Genomic DNA, 13,098 nt, shown 5'->3' with positions numbered 1-13,098 from the left:
CAGCACACAGGTGCCGTGGTTTTTTAAAATATCTATATTGTTTGCCAAATTACAATGAGGCACACTATTTAGGTTTTAAACGAAATGTCTTTGTTCCTGCTATTCAGAAATCAAAAGAGAAGAAGAAATGAGGTATTCAGAGCACACGATCAAACACCAGAAACATAGTATTCACTGGGTTACCTTGTGGTTGGGATTGGCAGGAAATGGGATGAGGGTGAGATACTTGGTTAAGTACAGTTCACAAGTGTGCTTACTAGAAAAAAAATAAAACAAGAGTCTTATGCCTCACACTGTCTCTGAAAATATAGTTACTTCCTCAGTTAAGCTCTGGCTTTGCTTCTCTTGAGGACTGCAACAATGTTTTGTTTGCCTGTCTTTTATCGGGCAACCATCAATACAGCAACCATCTTATTCTCAGTTGATCTTTGCAACATCCCTGTGAGGTATGTATCCTTCTCCCCATTTTGCTAGTGAGAAAACTGAGGCTTGGAGAGGTTAAGTTAGTAAAAGAGCTGGGGACTTGCACCAGGTGTGTCTGACCCTGACTCCAATGGCTGGGCTCTACTGCCTCTGATTTCTCACACGAGTAAAGCAGTGGTTTATGGCAAGACGACTGGAGTGAAGTCTGAGCGATTTCTTCCTTCCCAGTTACTCCCACATCTGTCACTTCCTTTCCACCCCTACTGATTCCTCCTTTATTTCTGTCATCTGTATTGGCCTCATATCCGACCTCCTGACACCAAAGTTCCACCTCTCTAATCCATTCAGCATTCCACCTCTAAGCTGGAATGGTCTAAAACAGAACTTTGATCATGTGCTTCTTCTGCCCGCTACCTTTCCCGGATCCTCAAGGCCTGTGGAATGAAGGTGAAGCCTGAACTCCTCAGGAAGGAATTGGAGACACCCCACCATCTGCCCCACTGTACCCTCCCACTCCGCCTTCCTGTTGACCTTCATGCCAAACATGACTCACTGTCCCTCTTTGCTGTCTCCCCCAACCTATCCCCAGCCCTTCCCTCAAGTGTTTGCCCTACTCTCTTGACCCAAATCCTCACTATCACCTCCAAGCCCAGTCCAAATCTCACCTCCCTTGTGATGCTGGTCACCTATCAGCTCAGCTGGAAGCGGGTCTCCTTGTCTCAAGTCTTATAGTTCATTTTATTGGTACCTTGGGATTGGGATTTGCTCCCTGCCTGGTACCATTTGTTATCATGTGATCAGATATTCACATATGGAAGCACTATTTTTCCTAAGAGAATAGAGTCTCTTTATAGCCAGATACTGTGTCTTTTGTTTCTTAGAATCCCTCTCAGAGGGATCAGATTTCTATTCTCAGGCTGTGTCCTAAGATATTCAATACATTCCACATGATGAGTTCTTAAAACTGTACAGCAAGCCAAGGTTCACACCTTGAGCTGTTATTTCTTCCCTCAGGTACCCTTCAAAAACTACCTGCAATACTAGATGTAGCACGTAGCCAAAATGGGTTTACTTCCGTAAGAAGACTATTAAAATATTAGACTACAAAACTACTGTTAGGGTTCCCCTCCTAAAAGTGTCTGCATTTTAATACAAGTCTTTGAAGACTTAACTAAAAAGAAGAATAACGTTAGGTACCGTGGTAGGGACATCTGGGAAAGAGGGAGGGCTTTATAGCAGTCTTAGAACTACACCACATGGGCAGTGCGACAGTCCATCGGCTTCTCTGCCTAGCCGTAAAATGTTTCCAAGCACGCGCAGCAACTTTTAAAGCTTTTGAACCTTAACTAGCCTTTGCCTCTAAAGCAGTTAAAAATGAATTCCCTGGCAGTCCAGTGGTTACGACTCCGAGCTTCCACTGCAGGGGCCACGGGTGTGATCCCTGGTCGGGGAACTAAGATCCCACAAGCCTTGTGGCACGACCAAAAAATTAAAAAATAAATAAAGCAGTTAAAAATAACACCAGAGGGCTTCCCTGGTGGCACAGTGGTTGCGAGTCCACTTGCTGATGCAGGAGACACGGGTTCGTGACCCGGTCCGGGAGGATCCCACATGCCGTGCGGCGGCTGGGCCCGTGAGCCATGGCTGCTGAGCCTGTGCGTCCGGAGCCTGTGCTCCGCAACGGGAGAGCCCACAACAGTGAGAGGCCCACGTACTGCAAAGAAAAAAAAAAAAAGAAAAAAAGAAAACACCAGATGTACCCTCTTCTGAGGTATTTTTCAGCTTAAATATTAACTGTGTCTGGAATCAGAAGCAAAGTTTGCAAGTTTTTTTTTTTCCCCCATGTTTTCTGTTGTTGATTTCTCCCTTTGGATTGTTGATTTCTCCCTTTCTCCTTGGCAGCTAATGCTGTGCCCATGCCCAGTACCCAGCTCTGTGCTAACACGTATTACACTCAATGAGGCTTCAACACGTCAACAAACACGTGAAGAAATGGCTCAGGGATTGAGTCAAGCAAATTCAAAAATATGCTATGCCTTTTTTTAAAACCCCAAAACACTGGTCCTTTACCACCGTGTGTGCCACTACTACCATGCTGAAAAAATCAGTTACCAAAACTAGAAATGGGATCACTTGGAGTTTTCTTTGCCACTCGAAAGGGAACCTCATGCTCTGCTCCTCTATTCATCAAACCTCTGCTTCCCCGTGCTACAGATGCAAACGAAGATGAGTTCCAAAATAACGCAGATAGGGCTTCCCTGGTGGCGCAGTGGTTGAGAATCCACCTGTCGATGCAGGGGACACGGGTTCGTGCCCCGGTCCGGGAAGATCCCACATGCCGCGGAGCGGCTGGGCCCGTGAGCCATGGCCGCTGAGCCTGCGCGTCCGGAGCCTGTGCTCCGCAACGGGAGAGGCCACAACAGTGAGAGGCCCGCGTACCACAAAAAAATAATAATAATAAAAAAAAATAACGCAGATAGCTTCCCATGCTTGAATACACACTGAATACCCACAGTGTTTTAACTATTCACAGGCAAAAGCCCACAGAATTGTACCCACAACAGAAGAAGGACTCTTGCCCCAGAGCTTATTAGAAAAAACTCCTTCAGAAGCTCCAATATCCAGTCACTGTTGGCTCTCACTCCCCAACTCCTGACTCCTGGCTAACAAAATATTGACAGGTATTGAGTCATTCTATTGAAGTTCACTTAGTCTAAAAGTACAGGCCCCCAAAAGTACTGAACACACCCAGTTCCCAAATGTTAAAGTATAGGTGAAAAACATGCTGGAACCTGATACTGAGTAAAGCAGTAGTTTCTGACACAGAAAGGAGGGATTAAACAACAGCTCCTTCTACAGTTCTGGGTGATTACCACCCGTGCCACGTAATGAGCAAGGCATGCTGGATACTTCTAACATTTTTACTCCTGCCTTCTCAACCTACCTCATCTATGTTATAATAACATAATTATAAGGCCACCTGCAAATTGCCAATTTTCTTTCTTCCTGAGAAATGCCAAGTGGTTCCCATACCTCATTTCATTTAGTCTCATAACATCCTGGTGAGGCAGCTTAGTTCTCATGTACATACAGGTGAAACTCGAAAGACTCTTCTGAGGTCACGTGAGAAATGTAGCAAACAATGGAGATGCAAATGCGGACACTATATGCTCTAAGGGCAGTGGCTCCTCGGTCCCTTAGGCCCGTTGAGATGAAATGAGTTCCTGGGAGAAGGACAGGAAGTCTGACCCAGATAAAAGAGTACAATGAGCTAAATTTGTGTCTGACACCCCCAAATCTTCTCTTGTCCCCCTCTTCCCTCAGTCAGTCAGCGCTCTGGTGTCCCCATCAAACCCAGCTCTTAGGAGCCACTCTCAGTTCCTTGAAGGGGAATCTAAATGCCTGTGTTCTCACTCCCAGAGTTTCTAATATTTAAGGTGTCCTCTTGCTGTATGGAAGGAAGGCAGGCCTTCATCCCATTAGGGAAGTTGCAGGCAGCTGGAACATGGGGAGTCACAAGGAGATAGAGGTAACGTGTTCTCACATCCTTTCCTGAGCTCCCTGAAATACCTGTATGTATGTGAGAGCCCGCACTTCCATTCATTGAGCAACTACTATGCACTATGAACTATGTGTTAGGAATTCTACATGTACTAGCTAATTAGAGTCTCAACAATCCTGCTAGCAAACTATTTCATTCCCATTTTACAGCGGAGGAAACAATGGCCCAAGAAGTTAAGTCACTTCTAGTGCAAGGTCACAGAGTCAATTCACAGCTACTGTTAAGGTGTTTCAACCTCTAGCCGACATGGGCCTCTACAGACATAACAGAACATTACAAATCATCCTAGAGGGGAAATAGTGCCACCTACCACCCGGGAAAACAAAGCAAGTCCTCTCCAAAAGGGAAATGGATAAATAATGGGAAACAATAGAATCAGTATTCCATTACCCATGTGACATAACTTTACTTATATTTGACTCTGAAATGCCGGTTGGTGCCTACAGTACAGACCCTCTCCCTCACCCGTAAATTATGTTGGAAACATCCCTATTCCCCAGGTGCCTCAGCCTTGGATCCTGGATCACTGACTGTCCCACCAGCAAATTCATTGACTTCTTTCCAGTTGGAGACTCTGAATTGTCTTCACCGAGGAAGTAGAGATAAAATGCAATTGCCCTCCCACCAAAGGGTAACAACTATACCGCCAAGGGACAGACACCAATGGGAAGATCCTTAAATACCTAAAAGCAAATCACCATGGTTCCAAAAGGTCTGTGGCAACGTAACCCCATAATCAGCTATATCGCAGGAACCATGTACTGTACAAATGCACGTTTTGATTGGCCAGAGGATAAAAATGTATGGAAAACACAAAAAATCAAGACTGAAATATTGACGACAATCTGCATCCTTAAGAGACATCTATTGAGTGCCTACCATGTGCCAGGTATTCTACATACGTTATCACTAATTCTCACCATAACCTTTCCTATATAGTATGATTCCTATCTATAGTTAGGAAAAGAGATTCAGAGAGATTAAATGACTTGCCCATGGTCAAATGGCTAATAAGTGGCATATTCAGGATTTGATTTCATGTCTGCCTGGTTCCTGTGCTTGAGCTTCTTCTACTGCACCAAGCTGTTACAATTTGATCATCATTCATCTCTTTCCTGAAATGACTTATTCCCCTCCCTTCATTTTGGGGTACCTCTTCACTGACTCTATGGAGATATCCTTAGCACAAATAAAAAACAGCTCTTGTTGGTGCTGGAAGAAATCACTCCTTAACATTTTAGTTTTATTTACTATGCAGATCTGTTAGAAATTCTGGAAGCTGAGAAAGAGTACTGCACAGGCTTTGTCCACATCAGGGCCCAGAATTCTCTCGTATGTGCCCCCTTCCCATGCCCATGAGACCTGTCTGGCATTTGCACTCACACAGCAGGACCAAGCCATGAATCCCACGTGCAGCAGCTCTCCCCATGAGCTCAGTCTTACCTTGGATTTGCAGGCGCTACATCTTCTTCTGGCTCTTCTACGACACCGACACCGGTTAGCTCTGGGGGGAGGAAAGCATCTTCATTGACATTATTCACCCAGCTTTCCTTTGCCCTGTTTGCTCTGTCCTTACTCTGCTCAGCTGAAACAGGAAACAATAAAGACAAGAAGGTTATCTATCTCTTACCTCCACGACCTACAACTCTCATATCAGCTCTTATCACTGAACGCTGGAACCTGAACGTCAGGCCTCCCCAGAGGGCCCAGGCAGTCACTAATGAGTCTGAGCACTTGGGATCAGAACTGCATCTGCAAGAGGAGTCAAAACACAAAGACCTGTATACAAGACCTAGTTATATTACCAAGTTGCTCTGAGGCAGAGGGAAAGCTTTTTGAGGTCTATGAGCCTAATTTTCCCCTTCTTAAAAAAAAGACACCTGTAAAAATTAAAAGGAATCATGCAGGACTTCCCTGGTGGCGCAGTGGTTAAGAATCTGCCTGCCAATGCAGGGGACACGGGTTCGAGCCCTGGTCCGGGAAGATCCCACATGCCACGGAGAAACTAAGCCTGTGCACCACAAGTACTGAGCCCACGTGCCACACTACTGGGCCCATGTGCCAAAACTACTGAAGCCCACGCGCCTAGAGCCCATGCTACACAATGAAGAGGAGCCCCCACTCGCCACAACTAGAGAAAGCCCGCACTCAGCAATGAAGACCCAACGCAGCCAAAAATAAATAAATAAATAAATAAACAGATAAATAAATAAAATAAAAATAAAAGAAATCATGTAATTTAAAAAAAATTACATCTGTGAGAGAACTCAGTAGATTCCCATGTTGCTACCTCCCTACAAGTACAGTCTCCGGAGAGCATGGGTGCACCTTTAAATGTGCAGAGATAACTAAAGCAAAATTCCGACTGCCCTAGGTGATTCTGACCTGAACTGGGGTCAGGACCAAATGTGTACGGCCAGGGGACGCTCAGGGCAGGGAGTCCTCACTGGGACAGACACACCATCATTACCAAGTATTTACTGAACAGCTACAATGAGCCCAACTTGAGGCTGGGCTCTGGGACACAAAGGGGAACAAATGCTTCTATTCTGGAAGCATTTGGAATGCTTCTATTCTATCCACTGCTTCCTCCTCCCCAATCTCTACACATCCAAATTCTATATCTTCCTTAATAGCCAGCTCAGATGCCAGGGCCCCCTTAAAACCTCTATGATCCCTCTTCAGGAAATAACCTCTTTTGCCTCTGAACACCCAGAGCTCTTTACCTGAACCTCTTAGATAATTAGCATCAACTGAGTGATGACTGAGCGCCAGGCATAGTGCTGAGTCCTTTGCATGCATTATCTTATGAGGAGATAACTATTTTCCAAGTTTACAGATTTGGAAATTGAGGATCAAAGGGTTCAAGAAACTTGCCTAAGGCCACATAGCCAGTAAGTGCCAGGAATACTTTCATCAGTGTTAAGAAGATGAAGCAATATAAGGGCTCCCAATTTCCAAATACTCACATCCACAGGTCTCTTTACACATAAGTCTATTTTCTTCAGCTGCAAAATGGAGTCCACAGTACTAACTTGCATCCTTCAAGATTTCTGAAGGTCTGGGTGGTTTTGGAAATCAAAAGGGCTGTGAGCAATACACAGTACATCATAAGAGGTCAGCCCTCATCTGTAAGGAGCGTGGCTCTGAGTCCAAAAGACTGAAATCCCGGAGCTGTCATTTGCCAACTATATGACCTTGGGCAAGTTACTTCACTTCTCTGAACTTCACATACCCCATATATAGAATGAGGATAATAATACCTACCTTACAAGATTGCTACTACAATTAGAAATAATAGAGACTAAATGCCTATCATATATTAGATACTGAAGAGGTGACAGCTATTTTCCTTACTGAGTACAGGCTAGAACTAGACAGTGGCTGTTCTTAGGGATAAAGGTTTAGACTGGCTAGTGCAGACTTAATTAGAGAGAAGGCACCCGGTTAATATTTGATGAACTCAACAGAATTCTAAAGAAGCCCTCAAAGTGCTGCCTTTACAGTCCCTTAAATGATGTACTTGGTTTTTAAAGAAGTACCAGGTGTCAAGATCATTGAACAGGGAGGCTAATCTCTTCCTGTCACCCTACTCAGGAGAAAAGGTTCTGAAGTTTCAGAGTTAAAAGCCAAAGAAAGAGGAGGTGGTAGATCCCTTATAACCCCCAATTGTCTAGGCTACTCCAATTCAACATGGCATCTAAAGGACTTCCCTCGTCCTTCTTCACCACAATAAGTCACTTAGCCCTGCCCTCATCCATCCAAACCCAGGGCAAGAAGATTACGACCTAGAGGACTATACATTATGCAAAGCACACCCCTAAATGATTTCCCGCTGCAGATTTCAGTAACGATTCCTTCCTTTCTCCTAAGGACTCCTTCTCCCAAACAAATGCTGGCTCTAAATGTACTAGCCCAATCAACTCACCTGCTCCCTGGTGCCTCTTCTTTCTCATGGATGCTCTGATGATATCTGCTCCGTGGATTTTGTCTCTGTGCCTTTTTGCCTTGGCTTCATAAAACCATTGGCCACTCATATTCTTCAGCTGCTGGTCATCCTTAATTTTTTCAGGCAAATGTCTACAAAAGAAAAAAAAGCTTTACTTTGCTAAGAACCCACAGTAAATAAATGAGTTTATTGTGACACTGCATAAAGAAATCTGTAAACATACAGCCAAAATGAAGTTCTCAATATCTTACAAGATCCCACAAACCTCCCAGATGACTAACAAATGTATGCTTTGACTGAAAGGTCAGAGAAGCCAAGGCCAACACTTTTTAAAAATTCAAAGATTTAAGCCATGATCCCCAGATGGTGCCTGAAATTTCTCAAGAGCAAATTCACTTTTTGGCTGCAGGCTTGTTGTTCACTGTTCAAAGGTAAATACCCCCAGAGAAAGATGACATATTAAGCTTCCCTAAGCTTTGGTTTCCTCATCTTTAAAAAGGGCTTAATAATAGTAACCCACCTCACGGGGTTGCTATGAGGATTAAATTAGCTAATGCATGCAGACCACCCGCTGCACATGCCTGGCACCTAATAAACACTCAGTGAATAACTGGTGAGGAAATTATCGGCTCATCAGTTCTTGCCATTTCACTGAAATGAGCTTATCAGAGACTTTCCTGGAAGCTTGTAGGAGACAGTGCATGAGGTCCCTCGTTCTTAATGTTAGGGAAATGAATTCAACAAGACTGCCTGGGATCAGGAAAGATCATATTTCTATGGGGTGGGGAGTGGAGGCAGACATAAATTCCATTTGTGCAGATACTGCATCTAAGGGTTCCACGTCATTCATGCTCACTGAAAAGTTAAAATCTAAAGAACAAACCAAGTACCACCCTCCTAAAATCTCCCCATTTACAGCGGAGGGGAAAACACTGTTCTACATGACAAGTCTTATAATCTCTGCATCTCTCTATCCATGTCAATAAAATGAGAATCAAAAAATCTATCTTTTCTTTTTGATAGAGCTGTACTTAAAATAAAGTGGAATAAAAGCCTTAAGGAGACTTTGAACTCTTGGAGGGTAATGTGTTACAAAAATCCAAGAGGGTTTTATGATTGTCATTCGAGCCAATATGCACGCTTCCTAAAGTAGCCAATCTACGTGTTTTAGCCAGAGAACATGTATGGCAGCCACAACCAAGGTGGTGGCAGGGCTGTGTGTGAGGGTTGCACGCAGGCCTACCTGGGAACGGGGAAGGCAGGAGGGGCAGTTACCTGGGTTCTGGAAAGTACGTTTTCTCTCTCCCAAGTGTGCCTGAAGAGGTCTTTCCAGCCAGAGTCCCACTCTCTGCTGGAAACTCCTCTCCTCCCCCAGTTACCTAGAAAGAAGTGACCCTATGCCAAACTTGTCCAATCACAACCCTTGGACATCACACCTTGTTGTGACAGCCCATAACCAAATCCAGACAGGGACAGTGTCTTGATTTCATGGTTCTGAATCACCAGAGAGGTCATGGTTCTTATACAATGTTTCTAATGGTTTCCCATTGCCTAAATTTTCTGTTGTTTTTTTGTTTTAATTTTTACTGGAGTATAGTTGATTTAAAATGTTGTGTTAGTTTCTACTGTACAGCAAAGTGATTCAGTTATAGATACAAATATATCCCATATAGGTTATACAGAGTATTGAGTAGAGTTCCCTGTGCCATACAGTAGGTCCTTATTAGTCATCTCTTTTATATACAGTAGTGTGTATATTTACAATAGCCAGGACATGGAAGCAACCTAAATGTCCATCAGCAGAGGAATGGATAAAGAAGATGTGGTACGTACATACATACAATGGAATATTATTCAGCCATAAAAAAGAATGAGATAGTGTCATTTGCAGCAACATGGATGGACCTAGAGATTGTCATACTGAGTGAAGTAAGTCAGACAGAGAAAAACAAATATCATACGATGTCACTTATATGTGGAACCACTGCCTAGCTTTTCAGCACAGCAAAAAATCCACCCTGAGCTGCTGGTGGAGCTTTTGCCTTCTCTTCCCCAAAGGACCACATTCAAGTTCAATTCCAGAAAAGAAGTCCTTCCAGCTCTCCTTGACTAGACAGTGAGCCCCTAGGGGCAGGGCCTGTACTCAATATAGCTTTGCTTGGTGTCTGGAAAACAGTGGGTGTTTATTCAGCACTTTTGGAGTGAAGGGATATCATATGAGGTCCCTGACCACCTGGCTTCAGGATACCTGTTCAGATTCATTTTCCAGCACTTGCTCCCATGCCCCCCCACGTGCCAGCACACTAGACCTCTCACTGATCTCCACACTGCTCTTACATGACCCCTGTAGACATTAAGGGCAGGAAGGTGTGGCAGAAAAGACTATGGGCTTCGATGTCTCCTCAAATTAGGTCCAACTCCAAGTTGTGACCCTTCCTAAATGTGATCTCTGGCAGGTAACTGAACCCCTCTAAGCTTCATTCTCTTTGTTCATAAAGATAGGGGAAAATAAGACCTACTCTGCAGGACTTCTGGGATGATTAAATGCGGTATTTACCTGAAAGTACCTAACAGTGCCCAGATCCTAGTGAGAGACCAATAAATGTGAATTCTCTCCAGATGTCTTTCCCTCACTTCTCTGTCCAGCACGTGGCCCCTCATCCCTCAGATCTAGGTAGCACCTCCCCAGGGAAGCCTTCCCTGATCCCTGAGGGCACCGTGTGGCTTGCCCTTCTCCGTGCTCCCACACCTCCTCCACGACAGCACTCACCACACTGTGTTCCAATGATCTATTTGCACATCTGTCTTACACACTAATCTGTGAACTCTGCAATCTCCTTGAAGGCAAGGACTACCTCATAAACACCTTTGTAACACCAGCATCCAGCACGGAGCCTGGCACAGAGTTGATACCCAGAAACTGTTGAGTGAATAAATCAGTTAACAATTAAATGCTCAGCAGCCAACCTAGTCTGAGTAAAGACAAGAGATAAGAGAGATCCTGTCACTGCTGGGGTTAAGTGAACCACGCTCCATCACAATGGCAGTGCCTCCTCCTAATGAGGCAGGCCACCTCATCTCTTGGTGGATTAGGGAAAAGCATGATGAAATATGGCATCAGCCACCATCGTGTTGAAGAAGATCACAAACCCTCATAGCATAACAACTCCCAATTTCTCTTCATGAGATTATTTATTCACTTATCTTTGTTGTTCAACTGAAAGGCACTTTGTAAGAGTCCTTATGCAACTCTTGATCTGCTCCTGCCTAACTGACTGTCTGCAAGCCTCTGATCCCACTAAGTTTTCAGTGCACCATGAGCCTGCACCATGTGAGTCAGGCTCATTGAAGCACATGGCCCTTCATAGCAAAGCCATTACAGTAAAGAATTGAGGTTGGGTTTCTGGCTCATTTCTTTTAAAGTGGCAAAAGAATAGGAAATTCTTTCAAATTCATAAGTGTGCTATTTATATATCTCCTATCATGAGAATCACTACTAGGGTAAAACAATCTCTTTTTCTAGCTTAGTCATTTGGAATATTTTACAGATGAATCTATATGTATGACATCAAAGCCCAAGTTTTATAAAGGTGTGGATTAAAAAAAGAAATCCGACCATCTAGGTGGTGCTGTCAAAATCTTCTCTGTACCTAGAGAATATTATCCTTAATGAAATAAGTCAGGTAGAGAAAGATAAATTCTGTATGATATCACTTACATGTGGAATCTGAAAAAATAATACAAATGAATGTACATGCAAAACACAAATAGACTCACAGGCATAAAAAACCCTTACTAAAGGGGAGAGGGAATGGGGGAGGGGCAAATTAGGGGTACGGGACTAAGAAATATAAAGTACTATGTATAAAATAGATAAGCAACAAGGATATATTGTACAGCAAGGGAATTATAGCCATTATCTTGTAATAACTTTTAATGGAATATTATCTATAAAAATACTGAATCACAATGCAGTACTAATATAATATGAAACATAATATTGTAAATCAACTATACTTTGATAAAAAAATTAAAATGAAAAATAAAATAAAATCTTCTCTACCAGCCCATATTGATCTCTCATTTTTTCTTGAACTCTAGTTGTACCAAACAAATTAGCACTTGATTCTCTCGTTGTTGTACCATTTAGTTGAAGTGGGAAAAAGGTACGTTTCTTGGCACTCACAATTTTTACACCTTACTATCCTCTCCACACGTGCATGTTGTACTTAGTAGAGAGCTAAGGATAGAGAATGTGCTCAATAAACACCCATGGGCTACTGTCGGGCAAAAGTGAAGGCAGAAGAACACTCAACCCAGAGAAGACACTGTCCGGTTGGTCCTCCAGGCAGAACATGCTGGTCACACCCCATTCTTTCAGCTAACACATACAAAGCATGTGTTCGGTACTGGGCCTCACGCGTGGCACTTAACATGCATTATCTCATTTAATCCTGACAATTTCACCATGATGTACAAAGAATTCAGTCAATTGCAAAAGACGGCCATCATGCTTTCTCTGTATGGTAAAGGCCATATCTGTTCATTTCTTCGTTCAACAGTTCATTAATTCCCTATCATATACCAGGCATATGCTTGGAATTGTACATAACAAATTTAGTCCACAGCCCTAACTGCTAACGTCAACTCCTGCGGTGCAGACAGAATGTGAACACTTTGAGAGGAAAGCCAGAAGAGCAGTGGCACCCTTCGTCCTGCATTCAACATTTTTCCTGCTTGTACTCACATAGCACACCCCAGCTTCTAGCTATTCATCATGATGAAGCAAAGGCCTAACATCATAGGCAGGACCTGGTCGATATTATCTGCTCAGCTGTGCATAATAAGAATCAGCAGACTGGCCAGAGAGGTTGATTGATCCATTCCCAGATTTTTTTTTTTTAACCTTTCAGTATATTCTGGGCAAGACGGTTAGACTACGTGATTTGAAAGTACTCTTAGATGTCTGTGTTGAATGAGAGAATGTTTGTTTTGAATGGACCTTAGCTAGTTACAAATGGCCTCACTTTATAGATGAAATGAGGCCCAGAGAGTTTAAGGGGTTTGCCCAAGGTCACACAGAACTGGGACGGGAAGCCAGCCTGACTCCTAGCTGACATTCTTTCCACTGCCCCATCATCCTGCCTGAGAGAGTCAAACGTGA

At 43.5% G+C, this 13,098-nt stretch overlaps 1 protein-coding gene across 6 annotated transcripts in view; it reads right to left on the bottom strand.

Moving 5' to 3' along the window:
- The window catches only part of SYTL2 (synaptotagmin like 2), a 101,924-nt gene that overhangs the window by 39,378 nt on the left and 49,448 nt on the right, over nucleotides 1-13,098 (bottom strand). For 5 of the 6 annotated variants that reach the window (XM_067038337.1, XM_059068481.2, XM_059068485.2 and 2 more), the window contains exons 3-4: nucleotides 7,914-8,065; nucleotides 5,429-5,570 (exon numbers count right to left, since the gene is read on the bottom strand). In XM_067038337.1, the coding sequence (XP_066894438.1) occupies nucleotides 5,429-5,570; nucleotides 7,914-8,065 (294 nt within the window). The remainder of the gene's footprint in view (nucleotides 1-5,428; nucleotides 5,571-7,913; nucleotides 8,066-13,098) is intronic. The other variant, XM_067038338.1, reaches the window with a different exon arrangement.

The sequence above is a fragment of the Kogia breviceps genome, chromosome 7, assembly GCF_026419965.1.
Source record: "Kogia breviceps isolate mKogBre1 chromosome 7, mKogBre1 haplotype 1, whole genome shotgun sequence".
In the NCBI taxonomy this organism is placed as follows: domain Eukaryota; kingdom Metazoa; phylum Chordata; class Mammalia; order Artiodactyla; family Physeteridae; genus Kogia; species Kogia breviceps.
The sequence above is the reverse complement of the archived record's forward strand: the minus strand, read 5'-3'. Positions and strand labels throughout refer to the sequence as shown.